The 20537-nt window shown below is 35.5% G+C and overlaps 1 protein-coding gene across 2 annotated transcripts in view; it reads right to left on the reverse strand.

Annotated features, from left to right (window-relative positions):
* Window positions 1–20537, reverse strand: part of IPO8 (importin 8) — a 66976-nt gene that overhangs the window by 43443 nt on the left and 2996 nt on the right. For both annotated transcript variants that reach the window (XM_023209002.2, XM_023209001.1), the window contains exons 2-8: window positions 18070–18151; window positions 11746–11902; window positions 9042–9200; window positions 7892–8048; window positions 3307–3396; window positions 1506–1600; window positions 841–925 (exon numbers count right to left, since the gene is read on the reverse strand). In XM_023209002.2, the coding sequence (XP_023064770.1) occupies window positions 841–925; window positions 1506–1600; window positions 3307–3396; window positions 7892–8048; window positions 9042–9200; window positions 11746–11902; window positions 18070–18151 (825 nt within the window). The remainder of the gene's footprint in view (window positions 1–840; window positions 926–1505; window positions 1601–3306; window positions 3397–7891; window positions 8049–9041; window positions 9201–11745; window positions 11903–18069; window positions 18152–20537) is intronic.

Below are 20537 nucleotides of genomic sequence, written 5' to 3' on the forward strand. Positions count from 1 at the left end.
TTGGGAGGCTGAGGCAGGAGAATCGCTTGAACCCAGGAGGCAGAAGTTGCACTGAGCTGAGATTGTGCCACCGCACTCCAGCCTGGGCGACAGAGCGAGACTCCATCTCAAAAAAAAAAAAATCTAGAAACACCCTCTATGTCATTAAAGCTTTTTCCTATGTCTAATTAGTCTTTGCTTCCTCAATATGGTCCTGACACAGCCAGTGGTCAATAATTAATAAATTTTATTGAAACATAAACAAAAATATGATTTAAATGGTAACATTGATCAACCAGTCTTCGTCCACCACTTGTCCTTTGTAGCTTTTAAAATTTTTAAACATTGTATCAACTTGGATTGTTTCAGGTACTAATTTTCACTATACAGGATGGTTCCCAAACTTCCATAGAAATGTTTAAGTTTTCAGCTAAGAGTCTTGACGTCTAATAAGCTCAACTACTCTTCCTATACCAATTTGTATTATATAAGTCTTCTAAAATAAAAACTTAGAACAAAGAGGTGAAGAAATAAAGATCAAAAAACTCCAAGAGGTCAGAGAATTAATAGAAGAGCCCAGTCTAATACTGGTGACTGCTACACCGCTATCAACTTAAAAGGTTTGAGTCCAGAATCTAGGATTCAGTTCTGGTGGTGGCTGTCTTGGGATATTTGGTTCTAAAACTAATTGCACTGGAAACTCGGTTTTAAAACTAATTGCACTATAATAGATTCCCAGAACCGTCCTTTCATCCTCTATAAATATGTAATGAATCAGTATGTTTGTAACCTACTTCCGATAGAAATTACTTTACTTTCAGTAGTAACCATTCTTCTATTTTAAAAGCATAAGTTTATTACCTGCTGAATGCCCACCGCATAGGTTTTCAAAAAGAATTCAGAAAATTCAAAGTATTCTTTTGTGACATTTCCTGGGCTTCCATATCTTAAAATACAAAGAGACAATGTACAAATACCGTGAATTTTACAAACAGCATGCTTGCTAGTTTAAATATAAGCCCTTATTCAAAGATGGATTCTATTGGGACAGAAAACTAACACTGCCTTTTTTTCCCACAAGCCACAAAATGAAATCAAGATAACCTGTACTTAGACTATGGGCCATACTGTAAAGTTTTAGACAGAAGCTTTCACTTGCTAAACCAAGAGCTCCTAAAGGGTGAATATTCGAAATTAAAATGTTACAACTGACATACATTTTTTCAATAAATGCTTTTAAAATTAAATTTGACATTATTACGGAGTTGAGTGACCATGCAGCTTCTTGCACAATTCTTAGATATTACCAATGGGCTGAACAATGTTATTTTTCCAAGTTTTTCACAGACGAATAGAAAAGATCCAGAAAACACCACCCACTTCATTATGATCTCAAAGCCAATGATTCAAATTAAGCTGCTTTAAACAGAGTGACTCTTGGTTCTCGGTGGCTCTAAAGACAAATAATCAAATCTGATACTGAGATACTGGCTGTATGATAATCAATGTAATAAACAGATAATTACCGTTCAAAGAGCCGAGCTACGATATGCAGTGCCCACTTCTTACACTTCCACCATACCAGTTCTGGTCTATCATCCTCATCAATGTGCAGAGTCTCCTAACAGGACAAAATTACCCAGATTAAAGTTCTGCATAATAAAAGGATTTATGTGAATAACAAAGGCAGGATAAATCTTGATATAGGCTAAGTCATATTAAACGTGAAGTTAGATTGCTATATAAATGAAAATTCTTACTTTATAGATTGCTAGGTAGGAATTAAATAAGCAAAGTAAATTTCAACTAACCAATGCCGCTGTTCACATTTACCTCCTATCTTCGAAAGGCCTAAATAAGCAGAGGACAAAATACAAAACACCATGGTTCCTTCAGGAAACTCTGAGATGATGAAGAGGTTGTACATTTTTATCTGGGTGATAACATAAGTGTATGTCAAAATTCACTGAACTAGTCATTAAGTTCTGTGCATTTATGTATGTAAGTTAAACGTGAAAATACTTTGTCTCACAATATGGACAACAGAAACAATAGTGCATATTTTAAGACAAACTAAAATTTTAATAGATACAAGAACTAATGTGATAAATTAAAAATAGTATTATTGCAGATCAAAATGAAACACCATCTTTTCCCTATCAAATGGACAAACATAGAATTAAGTGTGTACCCATAACAGGCATTCTCAATCACCGCTTATTTAAGTGTAACTGAGGGCACACTTTCTTGAAGAGCACTCTGCAAGATTAGTGAAAAGCCTTACATGCTTCTAGTTTATCCAAAGAAAATAATCATATATGTGCACAAAAATTTAAGTACATTCTTAAAACACTAAAAAATTAACGCCTAAACATCCAGCAAGTAAAACATTCAACAAAAATGACAGTATAGGCTGGGCGTGGTGGCTCAAGCCTGTAATCCCAGCACTTTGGGAGGCCAAGGCGGGCAGATCATGAGGTCAGGAGATCGAGACCATCCTGGCCAACACGATGAAACCCCATCTCCACTAAAAAAAAATACAAAAACAAAAATTAGCTGGGCGTGGTGGCGGGCACCTGTAGTCCCAGCTACTTGGGAGGCTGAGGCAGGAGGATGGCATGAACCCGTGAGGCGGAGCTTGCTGTGAGCCAAGATTGCACCAGTGCACTCCAGCCTGGGCAAGACCCTGTCTCAAAAAAAAAAAGTATAAAAGCATTGATAATCATAAAAATATTTATAAGTTTTAAGTGAAAACTGAATTTCAAAATAGTACCAATAAATACTTTTTTTTTTCCTTTTTGAGATAGGGTCTTGCTCTGTTCCCAAAGCATAGTTTACTGCAGCCTCAAACTACCAGTGATCCTCCCACCTCAACTTCCCAAGTAGCTAGGACTACAGGCACATGCTACCACACCTAGCTTTTTTTTTTTCATTTTGTAGAGTCGAGGTTCCACTATGTTGCACAGACTCGTCTTGAACTCCTGGCCTGATCCTCCCAGCTTGGCCTCCCAAAGTGCTAGGATTACATGTGTGAGACACCATGCCCAGCCAATATATACTACTTTCATAAATTAAATATGTTGTGTATAGATGCAGAGGGAAAAAAAAAAAGACTAGAGGAATAAAGTTTTAAAAACGGTTTTCATTTTTGGTTGGATTTAAATTGCTTATCTAAGCTTTCTAAAAATGGTATTATGAATTATTTTAATAATTTATTTTATTATAGTAGTAAATTTTTTCAAAGAGCAGGCAAGGATAATGAATCAGTCTACCACAAATATCCCAAACCTGTCACCCCTATTTTTCTTGGGAAAAGCTTTTTCTTACAGGAGGAACGGTCCTGTCGATAATAGTTCGGAAGATCTCCATCCACGTTGTCATGGTTTGGTTATTCACTAGCTGAAGAGGCAATGCATACTGGAAAACAGAAGAACAACAACATGAACAGTAATTCCTCCCATCCAAAAAGAACAGCAATTTTATGTATATCGTAAGGCTAAAATATATGAAAGGGCTAACATTTGAGAATGAAAACAGCAATCTTATATGGTTCAACATAACTTAAAATAGATTCATATGAGTGAGAACATGCGGTGTTTGGTTTTCTGTTCTTGTGATAGTTTGCTAAGAATGATGAACAATGAGATCACTTGGACTCGGGAAGGGGAACATCACACACCGGGGCCTATCATGGGGAGGGGGGAGGGGGAGGGATTGCATTGGGAGTTATACCTGATATAAATGATGAATTGATGGGTGCTGATGAGTTGATGGGTGCAGCACACCAACATGGCACAAGTATACATATGTAACAAACCTGCACGTTATGCACATGTACCCTAGAACTTAAAGTATAATAATAAAAAAAAAAAGATTCATATGTATATATAGAGCTTAAATTTTTAAATTTAGAAGACTACCTGCCATGAGTCGTTTCTTGGGTCTACTTTTTAAAAGGAAAAAAAAAAAAATGAATACACCGAGGTCTCATTTATTCAGCATAAGACTCTAGGTGAGTGATTTTTATGACTTACCCCTTTGAGGGTCAAACTTTCCATTTTAACTACCTTGATGAAAATCTTTATCTCATTATATGAAACTTTTTTAAATTACTTTTCTCTACACTGTAGCATAATAATTACAGTCCACTTTGTACTACACAGATATGTGGCTCACTTCTGCTGTACTGTGAGGTGCAGGAGAAGAGGGATATTGTCTCCACATCCATTCAGTACAAAACATGCTACATACTACAGACAATAAAATAGACAATCTTTGCCCCCACAAAGCTTACACTCAAACTGGAAAAAATATATATAGTCATGCACCACATAACAATATTTTGGTTAATGACAGACTGCATATACAACAATGGTCCCATAAGATTAGAACAGAGCTGAAAGATTTCTATCACCTAGTGACATAGTAACCATCTTAAAGTCATAGCACAATGCATTACTCAAATATTTGTGGTGACGCTGGTGTAAACAAACCAACTGCTTTGCCAGCTGTATGAAGTATAGCAATTTTATACAGTACCTAACTGGTAATGACAACTATGCTACTAGTTTATATATTTACTATACAATACTTTTTATCATTAGTTTAGAGTGTACTCCTTCTACTTTTATTCTTTTTAAGTTCTCTAAAACAGCCTCCAGTAGGTCCTTCAGGAGGTATTCCAGAAGGCATTATTATCATAGATGACAGCTCCATATTGCCCCTGAAATGAAGACACTCCAGTGGGACGAATATAGAAGTGGAACACAGTGATACTGACGATCCCGACCCTGCACAGGCCTAGGCTAACATGTGCGTGTCTTAGTTTTTAATGAAAAACTTTGAAAAAAAAAAATATAAAATATAAAACCTTTTAAAATATGGATATAAAGAAAATATTTTTGTACAGTTGTACAACATGTTAATATTTTAAACTAAGTGTTAGTACAACAGTGTCAAAAAGTTGAAAATTTTAAAGTTTGACTGGGTGCGGTGGCTCATGCCTGTAATCCCAGCACTTTGGGAGGCTGAGGCGGGCGGAACACGAGGTCAGGAGTTTGAGAACAGCCTGGCCAATATAGTCAAACCCCGTCTCTACTAAAAATTAGCCAGGTGTGGTGGCAAGCGCCTGTAATCCCACCTACTAAGGAGGCTGAGGCAGGAGAATTGCTTGAACCCAGGAAGCAGAGGTGGCAGTGAGCCAAGATTATGCCATTGTACTCCAGCCCAGATGACAGTGTGAGACTCTGTCACAAAAAAAAAAAAAAAAATTAAAGTTTATGAAGTAAAAAAGTTACAGTAAGCTAGGGTTAACTTATTATTGCAGATAAATTTTATAAATTTAGTGTTGCCTAAATGTTCAACATTTGTAAGCACAGACTAACATCTTAGGCCTTCACATTCACTCACCACTACCTCACCAACAGCAACTTCCAGTCCTGCAAGTTCCATTCATGGTAAGTACCCTATACAAGTGTGCCTTTTAAAAAATATCTTATGCTGTATTTTTAGCATATCTTTTCTATTACTTACCATTGAGTTACAGTTGCTTTCAGTATTTGGTACAGTAACATGTACAGGTTTGCAGCCTAGGAGCAACACATAGCCTAGGTATGTAGTAGGCCATAGCATCTACGTTTGTGTAAGTATACTCTACAATGTTCACACAGGGACAAAAATTACCTAACAAGGCATTTCTCAGAATGTATCCCCAGAGTTAAGTAACACATGACTGTACATGTACAAAGGTAGGAATAAGAGAAGAAGGTGGGGGAGATGAAGGGCTTTATGGGCTATATTAAGAAGTTCACACTTAATTCTAGGTGTATTTGGGAGCCATTTGGATTTGATATAGGGAACAGACGAGAAGTAGGCTGAAGGTTAGGATGAGCTTCTGTATAGAATATCCACGTGCCCTGTACAAATATTATAAATGCTACTTAGACAACATCTGTTGTATTACAATTTAATTTTATTTGAGGCAGAGTCTCGCTCTGTCACCCACGCTGGAGTGCAATGGTGCAATCTCGGATCACAGCAACCTCCGCCTCCTGGGTTGGAGCGATTCTCCCACCTCAGCCTCTGGAATAGCTGGAATTAGAGGCACCCACCATCATTCCCGGCTAATTTTTGTATTTTTCTAGAGATGTGGTTTTACCATGTTGGCCAGGCTGGTCTTGAACTCCAGACCTCAGGTGATCCGCCCATCTCAGCCTCCCAAAGTGCTGGGATTACAGACCTGAGCCACCACACCCGGCTGCTCATACTTTTAAAAACAAAATTGTCTGCCCCTTCTCGTATTATCGCTTTTTACTTATGTCAACATTATAATAGTGGCTTCTAATGCCTTCTAAATTTCTATTTCCCAGAGGAGAATATTAATGTATTAGTACATAATAGATTACCAAAATGGTTAAAAATATTGAGGTTTTTCAGGTTTTTAACAAGTATAGACTGAGAAAAATATGTAGATTCTGTCCTCTTAGCAAACCAATTAGAGGTAGAGGCTTTAGAAAAATTATTTCATCAGCCTTTGTCTTACTTCCCAATTTCTAGCTGTTTCTCCCAATAAAAAAGGGAAGTCTGGCCTCTGAATATTATTTCAAAACAAGTGAGAACATATTTTCCCGGTATTCTAGTTTCTTCTCCTCGCATATTTGACTCCTTCCCCCTTCTCTTTCCCTGCAAAAAGTCTGCTCTGGTGGAAAAAAAAAAAATCTGCCCCAGACTACCCCTATTAAAAGTTTAAAAGATGAGGCTTTAATAACAATATAAACCTGTATTAAAGTAAAATATTCTGGGGCGGGCGCGGTGGATCACGCCTGTAATCCCAGCACTTTGGAAGGCCGAGGCGGGCAGATCACGAGGTCAGGAGATGGCGACCATGCTGGCTAACATGGTGAAACCCGGTGTCTACTAAAAATACAAAAAAAGAGCCGGGCGTGCTGGCAGGCACCTGTAGTCCCAGCTACTTGGGAGGCTGAGACAGGAGAATGGCGTGAACCCGGGGGGGCGGAGCTTGCGGTGAGCCGAGATCAGGCCACTGCACTCCAGCCTGGGCGACAGAGCCAGACTCCGTCTCAAATGAATGAATGAATGAATGAATGAATGAATGAATGAATGAATGAATGAATAAAAAGTAAAATATTCTGAAACAGTTTAAGTATCTAAGTCAATAAAAAGCCAAAGACGGATCCAAACTATCTTGGTGTTTGAGCTCAACAAAACCATCCTCTTCTCATGACAAATTCAACTAGAAAGCATGTAACAGAGTTTAATTCATTCATCAAACAGTTAAGACTGAAAACAATTATTCTTCCTCCAATCAGACCTAAATAATTTACCCAAGCCTTTCAAGGATTTGATGTTAAATATTTTTATATTTCAAACATATTCCATCTTTCTGGATTCCCATGTTGGTATCCCTTATAGCATTCAGATTTTTTTTTTTTTAGGCAGTATTTTAAACCAAGGAAAATGAGCCTTAAATCTTCTGTTAGCTTTGAGTCAAATGCAAAGAAACTACCATCAATATGATTTCCCAATAGAAGAGGGACTCTCTTCTTCTTTACCTTTTTACCTTCTTCTTCTCTCATAACTAATCTACAGGCAGGAATGCTATAGAACAGATAAGTCGAGTAATCAGGTTTTAGAGCAGGTAGGTTTACCTACCCTGGTTGTGCTTTACCCATGATTTCAGACACTAGAGTGAAATGCACACAGGGGCAGATCTGCCATTGAGATGATCTTGGGCAATTAATTTCTGTGAACCTGTTTCTCAAAAGCATTTTTTAAAGAAATATATGGGAGAATATATAATAATTTTTAATAATAAGTGATACTTACTGAGCACTTTCCATGTGTCAGGCAGAAATACAGGACTCCATATTTGTTTTCTGCAATAGAAACCTACCTGAACAAGTGCATAAAAGATTTTCAGAATTTGTTTCTGCAGTAATACAGAATAATAGGAGGAATCAGGAAGGAGCTGCATGATTTGTTGCTGAATACGAGGCAGGAATATCTGCATTGCTATTATAAGAGGTTCTCTCTCTTCTGCTTTCTTATATCTACATGAGCAAAGACAAAAACAGAAAAGTAATTTTTCCCACCCAAAGAACTATCAATAATAAATTAGAAAATATTTTGAAATACATAAAACTAACAAAATCATTAACATTGGCTTACAGTTTCTGTGTGAATTGCTAGAATTAAGTTGAAAAGAAATTTAAAATAACACATCCTGTTTTAGGCACAGTTTAGACTAGTTTAAAGCAATTCGAGACTATTTTGCATTTTTCCTACGTGAATGTTTCTAGTATTTAAATTAATTTTCATGAAGCCAAAATCCATACTATAAAATACAAGTTGCTATGCTATTTTAAATAGACAAACTATGTAACAAATATGGGGGAAAATTTTTTTTCTTATATTACCCTAAATTGAGCAGTTAAAAGGGTTTAAAATTTAGTTGCTCTTAGATTGCTTTAATTGCTATAAATCTGAAATATTTTCTAAAAATTCCGTAAGTAGAGTAGGAACTAACCAGTTTAAAAGGAGAACTACAGGACTTTATATGCACATGTAGCAATCTTCCTAGAAACCAGAAAGCAATACTATTAAGTGTGATATTAGTCCTCCACCTACCCAAACTGCTTTTATGGAAAAGAATGTCATTAGCAAAGAAACGTTAACATTTTCTATCTTGCATCCAAAAAAGTACACATTTTGGTTTATTTAATATACTCCCTAGAAGACAAATATTAAGGTATCTCTGTATCAGAGTTTCCAAGGAAGCTGTTAATAAATGGTCCTGTGCAACTAACAAGTTTTTGAAGTGCTTCATATTATATCACTGTCTCAGAGGTTAGCAATATCCATCAGCACATTAAAGTTTCTTTCAATAACTGCAGCAAATAAACACATTTAAGCATGTTTAACCCAACATTTCCCAGACTAATCTGATAACCTGTGCAGAACAGCCACAACAGACCACTCTATGCAACTTAATTATTTGTAAGTTACACAAGGCTGCTTTCTTCAGCCAATGGAAACCAACTTACTCATATGTCTTCACCAGTTGATACAGACATAATAAACTGCCAAGCCAGCTTCCACTGCTCTGTGATTGCAAGTAATAGTCTATCTTGTCGACCACTGCTGGCCAGTGACCAGGAAAATCATGTTTTATGATGGCACGGAGACACATTGTTAACTGGACTCTACAAGGTAGGGAAGAAAAGTCCAAAATCTAAGTAGTTATAACTTAGATTATACTAAGAAAACACTATAACTTAGATTATACATAGAAAATACTATGTTTCAAAGCCTTCTAATATTTTACATAAAAGTTTGTTATCTCCTATTTACCTGTATTATATAATTATATACGTGGGATAGGGGAAAAGACATATCTAAAAAAAATCCTCAGTGGCTCAACTTGCTGAAAATAAACAGAATGGGTGAGTTCCTAAACTGAATGAAACCTTTCAAACTATCTTATCCTAAATACAGTTCAAAAAAATTCTTAGTTTAAAATTTTCAAAAAACTCCAAAGAATCTACCTCCGCTCTGTAAAATTTCCCAGCTTATTATATCTCATATTTTGGTTACCAAATCCTACATGGGGAAGAAAATAACACTTCAAACAGACAAACTTAGTCTAAAGATGGTACAAGTAAGTACAAAGAAGGCCTATGTAATTGTGGAAGCTTCTCTATGGGCCAAAACCTTGAACTCATCCTTTATCAGTTAAAACCCAACACCGTATGTTGAATCTATCCAAAGCAGTCTGAGATACTAATTTGCGTATCCCGAGTATAAGAAAGAAACATGTATTAGCGAGGCAATTCCTGAAGAGGAGACCTAAGAGCTACTTTCAAAGAAATAAATGAAAAAGCCAACAGAAGATACATAAAACAGAGGAAGAAAATATTCCTTTAATAAAACCACAAAGTTAAATGCTAAAATATGTTATCTGATAACACAGATCAGTAATCAATCATTTCCTCAACACAGATCAGTAATCAATCATTTCTTCAATGAGATTTCCACTTTAACTGAAACTGAAAAGAAAACAGGGGCAAAAATTTCTTTTCTACAAACTATCAATTCAATGTTAGCACCAAATATGACCTTACATGACATTTTCAAATAGTTAAGAAACAAATCTGGCAAAATTAGGATTCCACAATGCAACTAAAAAAAAGAAAGCATTTTCAGTTGAACAACCAGTAACTCAGATTCACTTAAACTGGTAAAATTAAACAAAATGATGCCTTTTCTTCACATTATCAAATCTATTTGAAAAATCCCTTTGTAATACTCCTAAACTTTGAGAATAGGCGGAAGAACTTTCAACAATGATTATAGTTAAGCCTTAAGGACATAAAAGGGGCAAAGCCACAGAGAACTGTCCCATAATAAAGATAAAAATCTCCTCTAGTGCCAGTAGTAGCTGCTCCTTTAAACAATAAATGTCATATTTGTATACAATAAAACTGAAGCTTTTCATTTTTTTAAATCTCATTTTCAGGTTGATCCTCCCAGTCCTTTCTCATTCCAAACAAAGGATGGTTATGAAAGGCCATCCTTCATGCATTACTGTGTAGAGCCACTCAAAGATTAAGGGACTTCTGAAAATGTAAGATTTTGAAAATAAATGGATACATGATGGTACCACAGGGGTATCAGTCCCATGACTGGCATTTGGGCAACCAATGAGAATAACAGTGATTTATTTTTAACCAGTACACCTATTTTCTCCTCTTAACAAATTAATTGCTCTAAGGATTCAATGCTTATTCTCCTTCCTGTTACCCGTCATACTTTCTTCCTTTTCCACTGCTTATGTCATGATGGCTATTAGATACTCAGAGTTAACGTTATGTTCAACCTCTTGACATTAAAAACTTTCATTCCTCTACCACTGTTTTCACCTACTTGTCCCTGCATTTTCAAAAGATACCTAATTACTATCTCGTATGTTGAAAAGAATTTGTTTCTCCTATTTTAAGACTGCAAAATTTTTAACTATACAGCTGCTCTGTCCAATAGAGCAGCTGCTAGTTACATATGCACACTTTAAATGAATCATAAGTAAATGGAATTTAAAATTCCGTTCCTCAGTTACACCAGCAACATTTCAAGTGCTCAACAGTCATTGATGCCATGTGGCTAATATTAGACAGCACTGACACAGAACACTGTCACTGCAGAAAGTTCTGAGGGACACTATTGCTCTACGGCATCTAATCTATGATTTTTCAAAAACTGGAGACAATTGTTCTAGTTAATACCTACTCTATCCTGTCTTCTCTGAAGGAAAACATGCTCAATTCATAAATGTGAATAAAAATACAGAGAAAGATTAAGATGGGTGGTAGGTAAAATTTCCCAGAATCAATCTCTCTGTATCAAAGAAAAGAAAAGCAGGTAGTAAAAAAAGTCAAGAGATCATTACTAAGAATAAAGGTCATGTAAGCAGCAAGATTTACACAATTGTTTTGGTTAAGTATGATTTTTTTTTTAATCTTACCTCTTTTTGTGGCAACATATGGCAACAAAATGTTTTCCAAAATATCTTGAGGCAAAGAATTACAAATGCAAAGACCACTAAGTAAAATAATATTCTTTGAGTGTCCCACTTTATTACTTTACCTCTTTAGAAAAAGAAACATGAGTCTGAGGATTAGATCCAACAGCACCTACCCTCAGATCTAAGCATTTCATGCTTTCTAGTAATCCTAAAGAAATAGCACCACATACCTCACTAAATCTGGAGACCGAATTATTCCTTCCACAATGTTATCACGTATTTGCTGGCGATCGTTTTCGTGAATGTTGAATGGAAATATTGCTTCTCCTGGTGGAGGTTCTCGATCTGGCCAGTATTGTGTCACCATGTTCTTCAGGTAAATGGCAGCTGAGTTTGAGAAAAAATGCTAATGTAGCAGTACCAAAAAGGATGGCTTTAATTCAGCCTTATAGAGCATGAAAGTCCAAACCCTTCAATGTTAAACATGAAACCCAGCAAAAATGGATACTCTTCCAGGTATAAACAGCGAAATCAGGAAGGGCAAGTGGATAAGAATTTAAAGGTTTCACTTCAGCTAGTCTAAGCAGAAAATATTTCATTAAGTCAAGATCCAGAGCTTACAGGACAGGAAAATTATCTAGAAATCATGCATAGTAAACATACTATGAGATCATAAAATCATACTTTTTGCAATGCCTAATTCTGAGGTGACAACAGGTAAAGTTCTACTTTCCTTCATGAAGGTGGCTTTTTTGGTTTTTTGTTTTCCCACTGGCTACTATCAAACACTAGCATTTTGGAGTATTTCTGCTTTTTATAGTATTGGTAATTTTCCTCCAACCTTTTTGAAATATTTACTACTTGTAAATATAATAGGGAAATGAACATCAGCCTTCAAAAATTTTTGGAAAACTCAAGAAATTTTTATATGTTCTCATGTATCAAAATACATAATCTGATTTTGTTCTATTCTTTTTAATTGTTTTCAACTTTTAACAAAAGCCTTCTGAAAGAAACAGGCTGACATTGCTACAGCATTTTAAGAAGGAATGTGAAGCTTTCTTTTCTTTTCTTTTCTTTTCTTTTTTTTTTTTTTTTTTTTTTTTTGAGACGGAGTCTTGCTGTGTGATCTAGGCTGTAGTGCAGTGGCAAGATCTTGGCTCATTGCAACCTCTGCCTCCCGGGTTCAAATGATTATCCTGCCTCAGCCTCCCAAGTACCTGGGATTACAGGCGTGTGCCACCACACCCAGCTAATTTTTGTATTTTTAGTTAGACAAGGTTTCACCATATTGGCCAGGCTGGTCTCAAACTCCTGACCTCAGGAGCCTGACCTCAGAAGCCAGTGCACCTGGCCAGAATGTGAAGCTTTCTAACCATCCCAGTTGAACAGTGAATGTAAGTAAATACTTATAATGTCGCGTGTGTGTGTGTGTGTGTGTGTGTATGTGTAAAGAATAAAGATACATGATTTGGAAAGCAGCATAACTTTCTTCCCTTAAGCTTCTCTTCTTTCCCCACCCAACTCTTTCCTCACCCAACTTTTAACATAAAGCTATATTGGTGACCCGGTTTAGTGGCTCACATCTGTAATCCCAGCCCTTTGGGAGGCCGAGGCGGGTGGATCACCTGAGGTCAGGAGTTCGAGACCATCCTGGCCAACATGGTGAAACCCTGTCTCTAGTAAAAATAGAAAAATTAGCCAAGCATGGTGGCAGGTACCTGTAATTCCGGCAAACTGCTTGAACCCAGGAGGCGGAGGTTGCAGTGAGCCGAGATCATGCCACAGCACTGCAGCCAGGGCAACAGAGCAAGACTCCATCAGAAAAAAAAAAAAAGCTAAATTGGGTAGTAAAAGCACTATACCATGAAGAATACACCAATACGTTCTACATTAACTAAAACATAAAAGAAATTTAGTGAAATTATGAACTTGACATCCTGTAAGCTCCTCTTTCATTAGTTTTGAGTAGCTAAAGTTCTGAAAAACTGTTCCATCTATGATTTCAATTTATTTGGGTAAAAACAAAAATTACATAAAGCGGGATGTGTGTTAGGGTTTTCTCTCTTCCCTTACTTGTTTTTAATTCAGACCACACAGGCTCTAGACTAAGTACCATGTTTTATCGGGTATAGTCATTATATTATGTAATAGTGACTGGCAAATAATACCTATTCAATAAAAATGTATAGACTATTCAAAAAATAATGAATGAATGATCTAAGGATATGAACCAACGTGTCGGCAGTTCAAACTGATTTCACAGGATTTGGGGGTTTTTTTTGAGACAGGGTCTCACTCTATCGCCCAGGCTGGAGTACAGAGACACAATCACAGCTCACTGTAGTTTCCACTTCCAGGGCTTAGGTGATCCTCCCACCTCAGTCCCCCAAGTAGTTGGGAATACAGGCGTGCACCACCATGCCAGTTAATTTTTTGTATTTTTGTAGAGACAGGGTTTTGTCATACTGCCCAGGCTGGTCTTGAACTCCTGGGCTCAAGTGATCCACCCACCTTAGCCTCCCCAAGTGCTGGGATTACAGGCATGAACACCCAGCCTGATTTCACAGGATTAATCTTTGCAAAAAGAAAAATCAACTATATTATTCACAAAATCATTTTGATCCCTACAGAACTAGTCTTGAAAACAAAAAGCAATCTTTAGACAGTAAAGATACAGACATGGTAAAATCATGGGCTTATTTATGATTCAGTCATTAAATACTATTAATATTAATTTTATAGCTGAAAAGTTTTAATTTAAAAATTATGGTGCATCAAACAAGATAGGCTTTAAAAAAAGCACACTGACTAATTTGTATATGCCTAAATAAATGTACAATTAGGTAAAATAAAATTGAAAATATATTAAAAAGAAAATTTAAATTACTATTATGGATAATTATGGATTACTAAGGATAAAGGAAAAATACCAAAGATAACTGTTACCATATCAATCAATAATCTAAAAACCTCCCTTTAATCATTTAATTCAAGTATGTAACAACAAACCATTTGCCAGAACTGAGAAACAAAGGACTAATATCATCTTAATCCAATTCATAAAGGAAATATTAAACTTACTTAAAATACAAGGAGCATCCTTGTATTTTAATAATAGATTAAATAGAGAAGAAAATTTACAAATGGCACTTAAATTTAGGATAGCTGTAATACAGAATTTTACAAATGTATTTCAGATTCTATGATAAAAAATGGCTGCTCCAAGATAGTTTTCCTACAAAATCCACTCACCATTTTAAGCATCATAAGTTGAAATTAACTTTCTAAAACACAAACACACTTTTCTCCTTCAGCACAATGAATCATCACTTAAGCTCTGGACCCAGAAACACAACAACAGAGGTCAATTGGGTTTCATAACCTCAAAGTGAAGAAAGTACTGTTATCTCAGTGGGCAGAATGTCATGCTTTTAAGCTGATGTTTCTAAGTCTTGCTGTTTTTCATTGTAATTTTGTAGCCCTTCTCTCCCTTATTATTCTGTGAAAGGCTAGATTAGACAGCAAATGGGTCAATTATATCAAAATAATATTAAATAGATTCTGAGTACAAACTACAAAGCTTTCTACAAATAAAATGCATGAATGTTAATAAAAGTTTCTTAAAGTGCTTCTGGACTGATCAGAGGCATCTTTCTGTTTATTTCTAGGTTCTGCACTCTATAATGCTGAGGTCAATCTTAACAAATAACCTCTGAACAAATAACCACAGAATGAATTGCTGTATCTTCTCCCTGTCCATCCTTTGGAAACACAAACAAAAAGAAAGAACAAGAAGCAGGCAAACATAGAAATCAAAAACCATGCTATTTTTTTAAATGACAGCCCCACATCTGTCACCACTGATGACCTCTTCAGGTCTAATACCTCTCAACCACCACTTTTAAATCCAAACTACTCTCTGCTTCTCATAGCAAGTCCAAAATGCACTGAAGAAAGTATATTTCTGAGCCTAAATTTACATATATTAGAGAAATTTTACTAAAGAGTCTCTTCTCTTCAGAGGTAAGGAGTAAAAAATTAGAAACAAAAGTGACTTGACATTCCAGATCATAACTATCCTAAATTTAAGATAGGCTTCCTTCACTGAACATAATATTAATAATGCTATTATGCTTATCAACACCTCAAAAGAAAAGCAGCAGACCAAACGTTCAAATTTTTTTGTTTTGCTTGGCAACATCAAAATACTGAATTTTTTCCTGTTTCTTGAAAACTCACAGTAAGATAAGAAAGGACATTCACCAGTGAGCACGCTTGATGGTAGCAAGAACACTTTACATTGCCACAAACAAAAGAGAAAAAGTATTTTGCAGATGTATTTCCACTTAACATTAGCATAATTTTTTTTTACAGCTTTATACAGGCTTTCTTTTAAAGCAAAAATCATAGCATTCTTTTTTAAGTGTCATGCTAAAGATGATAAATTATGTGTCTGGGTGTCTTGAAGCATCCTTATATTTTAATAATAGATTAAACAGAGCAGAAAATTTATAAATACTACTTAAATTTAGGTTATAATGTAGAATTTTTAAATGTATTTCAGATTCTATGACAAAAATGGCTGCCCTAAGAAGGTTGCCCTAATAAGTTAGGAAATAATCACCAAGATAAACTTTATAAGGTAGTTAACAGATTTGAAATCTAAATCACAAAAAAACAAATTATGAAGAAAAAATGCCTTTCAATGCTGTTTACATTTTACATCAAAACTTCATTAAGTTGTACAGAATTGGTGAGGATTTGGGAAATCTAGCATTCTAATGCACTGCTGGTAGAAAATGTAAGCAAAAGCAACTTAGTGAGAAGATTCTAAATTCTAAATGTCATAAATATCCATTAGCCTAGCATTTCCCCCTTTTTATAATTTATTCTATAAAAATACCCCCACAAGTACCTAAATACACATCCAATGACACTCATTTAGCATTGCTTCTATCAACAATGAAAAAAGAACGACAATAAGCAAAATGTCCATCAATACCAAATTGTTTAAGTAAACCATGGTAATTCTTATATAAAGAAAAACTGCACAGCTGTTATAAAGAATGAAGTATGTATATGCACTGACTTGGAGCAATCTTCAAGGGTACCTGGTTAAATGAAAAAAAGGAAACTGTAAAATAGCATGTGTAATATAAACAAAAGAATTGGAGAACCATGCATCAAAGCTGATGGCAGTCATCTTTGGGTGTATGAAGAACAATGTAAGGTATAAACTATGTTTTTCTAATGTTTCCATGTCATTAAAGGAAGGCATTAATGTAATAACTTGTTTTAAGATCTTTTAAAATGTTATTTCTTAAATGCTTCATAGGAATTTTACAATGGCCCTATAAACACTTAGGTTTTTAAAATAGGTTCCATTGAACAAAATGTTGTTTCAGAACAGCCCTATTTTATAAAACAAAGATGAAACAAGTGCAAATTATGGTTTCAAAAATTTACACAGAAGTCTTGTAAACCTTATAAAAGCAAAAAATAATTCCAACATCAGTGTTTTTCCATAGGATTTTCTTTTTTATCTTAACCACAAAGGGATCTTTTAGGAAATCATATATAGTGTTACAGATCTTCCCAAAGCTTAATATTTATCTTTTTATTCTATGTTCAAATAAAATTAAATACTTTCATCAGCATGTAGATTATGACCCCATTTCTATAGAACTGTTCATTGATCCTTCTACCTGAACACATGGAAAAAGGCTAATGTTCACCTAACGTTAATGATGGTCATTTCTGAGTAGTGATGGTGGTCATTTTTGAGTGGGGATGGCCATTTCTGAGTGATGAATGCTGGGTAATTTTACTTCCTTCTTTGTATTCTTCTAAATTGTCCAAATTACTTATGCGTATATGTCACTTACATAACAAGTCTTTTTAAATATTTTTAATTAGCTATTGTCGTTTACCTTGTTTAGCTTTTGATTATTATCTTCTGAAAATTCATGATACTCTAAGGCTCTAATTTTTAACCTTCTGGGCGCTAATGACCAGTCCATAAAAAAACAAGACAAAAGAACATATACAGCATCATGAAACACCGTAAGATCCCACAGACTTAAAAGTAAGTTTCATGTTTAAAACAGTCCTGCTCGGCAGTCACCTGGGTTAGGAACATCTGGGCAACACATTACCTCCAAAATTTGCCACATAACAGAGCTTGAATTCACATATATGAATTCATGGTCTTAATCTATGGGCCCAGAGGCTAGGCTACCAGAAATCATAAAACATTAGGAAGATTAGCTATTAAAATTGAGAAAGCTAACAAAAATAAGGGCAAAGTTACAGAGGCAAGGAATTGGTGGGTGGAAGGGAGAGGAGGAAAAAAAAGAGCTAGAGGATATTTGAAAGCTCAGTATCTACCTCTAAATTTCTGAGGGAAAAGAAAGTAAGTTTTTAAGTCACTAGAAATCCTTCATGAGTGCTTCCGAATATTTCAATAAATTACAGATATTTAAAAATAAAATAAAACTCTCATTCTACTGTCACCTATAAATAAATTTATAAAGGATAAAAAACCAACTCACCTGCCTGTCGTACTGGGAATTCCACATGGTCAGAGACTATAATCCGAAGTAAACTGGGGGCAAAATTGATAATCTTGTAGGACTGAAATTACAAAGAAATGTTTTATAAAATAGGGCAATATAAGTGAGTAGCTTATAAGTTAGCACCGGTTACTGAATACATTACTGTCCAAATAGAAGAAAAACTTTTAAACTGAGACAAACCCTTCAAGGCAAAATGAAGATTACTAAAATACTTCAAGTCAAAAAATTTTCCTGAGTAGAAACTGATGAATAAAAGAATATGAACATTTTTATGATTTTTTTTAACACACTGTCAGAATGGTCTCCAGAAGCAGTATACCAATTTACGCTCCCAACAGCAGCATATGATAGTGTCCATCCATCTAACACAGGTATCATCATTCCTTTGAAACTTTACTGTTTTATTAATGTTCTCAATTGCATTTTCTCTATTACTAAGGAAGTTAGACGTTTCCCTCTCTGTTGGCTGTTTTTTCTACAAATTCCTTACTCCCTTTATCCTTTTGTAAATGGAGTATTTGCTTTATTCTTAAGAAATGCTAAGAGTTATTTATGAATTTAAAATCTCAATCTTTTATTTGACCTATACATGGCAAGCATTTCTTCCTAGATCATTTGTGCTTCAATTTTGTTTATGGTATTTTTGACAAACAGAAAACAAAAAAACAAAGGCTACAGGAAATAGGAGACCTAATAGAGCAAAACAGAGTAGATAATGTTACATAGTTGAGCATGAGCAATGGAGAGAAGCCAGTCCAGATTGGAACAGTGTGACTCACGAGACGGTGTTGAGCGCTCCGTCATCACCAGCTGCCCTCTACTGCTGTACTATCTTTTAAACTTAATGCCTAAGTGAGTCTGTGGGGATGAAGTTCCTGCTCTGCCCTGTGGCCTGAGTCACTTCACCCCACAGGTGTGCTCTACTTTGATCTGCTCCAAAGCAAAAAAAATGCAGAGTATCCACTCCTTCTGATCACATTATATCCAGATTTACAGTACCTGGACTATAGTACAGTCCTGTCACATTCCAGAGTCCACATATGCCTTTGTCCACTGACATTCATTTGAAAAGACTCAAATTCCAGTGAGGCCAAACCAGACAATGACCCAGAGAGTCTGTTTAGCCCACCCCTCTCCTCAGAGCCTGGATCTATGGGGGCATCCCTTTCAACACACAGCTAGGTTTGGGCATATTACTCATTTTTTAAATTAAAATAGCATCTATGAAGGTAAATGTTTGATACAAAATTAATGTGGAGACAACTGGCATTTTTAAAGTATTAATCCTTTTCATCCAAGAACATTGTGCTCTCCAAATCTTTCTATATCCTTCAAAAACTTTGAATGATAATGGTTCTTCCTTTCATCCTGTGTAGTCTTCAGATCTCAAATCTGTGGCATGTAAATTCTTTTTTATCCATAATTGAAACCATCAGAATTTTAAAGCAGTTTTTAAGAAAACAGATTTGTTCCAACAACAGTTGATAGGAGGCAAAATTAATACAGATTCACCCAGCCTTCACCTTCTACATATGCATTATAACTCATGTTCATAACTTTCTAAATACTGAAAGATCTTGTCATGAATCGAAGATTAAAACATCTATATAGTTTATTCTAATCATAAAAAAACTGACTTCCGTTGTTTAAAAATCTTATTCCACACATACAAAATAACCTTTACACCTAAATAAATGCTACTTATTTGAAAGTAATATACCTATTGCAGAGACTACTTTTATTTCAACACTGTTGCCATTGTACGTATTTTGAAACTCCCCTTTTTGCAACTGTCTGCTATTTTTAAAAATGTCAGAAACTTTGTCTTCTTTCAGCATTGATTCATTCTATGTTAGCTTGGCCAGCTAAAACATTCAGGGATAAAATCAGATATATTTTCATACTACTTTACTCAGAAATAGTTACCCAATTTCTTTGTGCCTCTTCAGGCTTCAAGTTTCTAAAAAATAAGTAAGACTAATTTCTCAATGATTTCCTGAGGATATTTTGTATCTGTGAAGTTTTCTGCAAATAAGCAGTTTGCTTAACTAAATGCTGCATTTATGAGAACTCAAAGCAAAAAACTGATGTCTCCTCCCATCCTCTGACTCACTGCTCTGCTGCATTAACCTTTCTAGTCCTCCAGCATGCCAAGTTGAGGGCCTTTTCTGAACCATTATTCCCTCTGAGTCCTCCAGCACATCAAGTTGAGGGCCTTTTCTGAACAGTTGTTCCTCTCAGTTCTTTGCCTGGCCCATTCCTTCACAATATCCAACGCTCTAATCAATGCCATTCTTCAGAGAATGGCTATACATCCTAACACTCTTGCTCGGGCTTTACAGCACTTATGACCTGAAATTATATAAGTTACTTGTCTGTATCCCCAGCTCCATGGGAACAAACTCTTATACCAATATCTGCAATATATTAACTCAATACAATAT

The sequence above is a fragment of the Piliocolobus tephrosceles genome, chromosome 10 (assembly GCF_002776525.5).
Source record: "Piliocolobus tephrosceles isolate RC106 chromosome 10, ASM277652v3, whole genome shotgun sequence".
Taxonomy (NCBI): Eukaryota; Metazoa; Chordata; class Mammalia; order Primates; family Cercopithecidae; genus Piliocolobus; species Piliocolobus tephrosceles.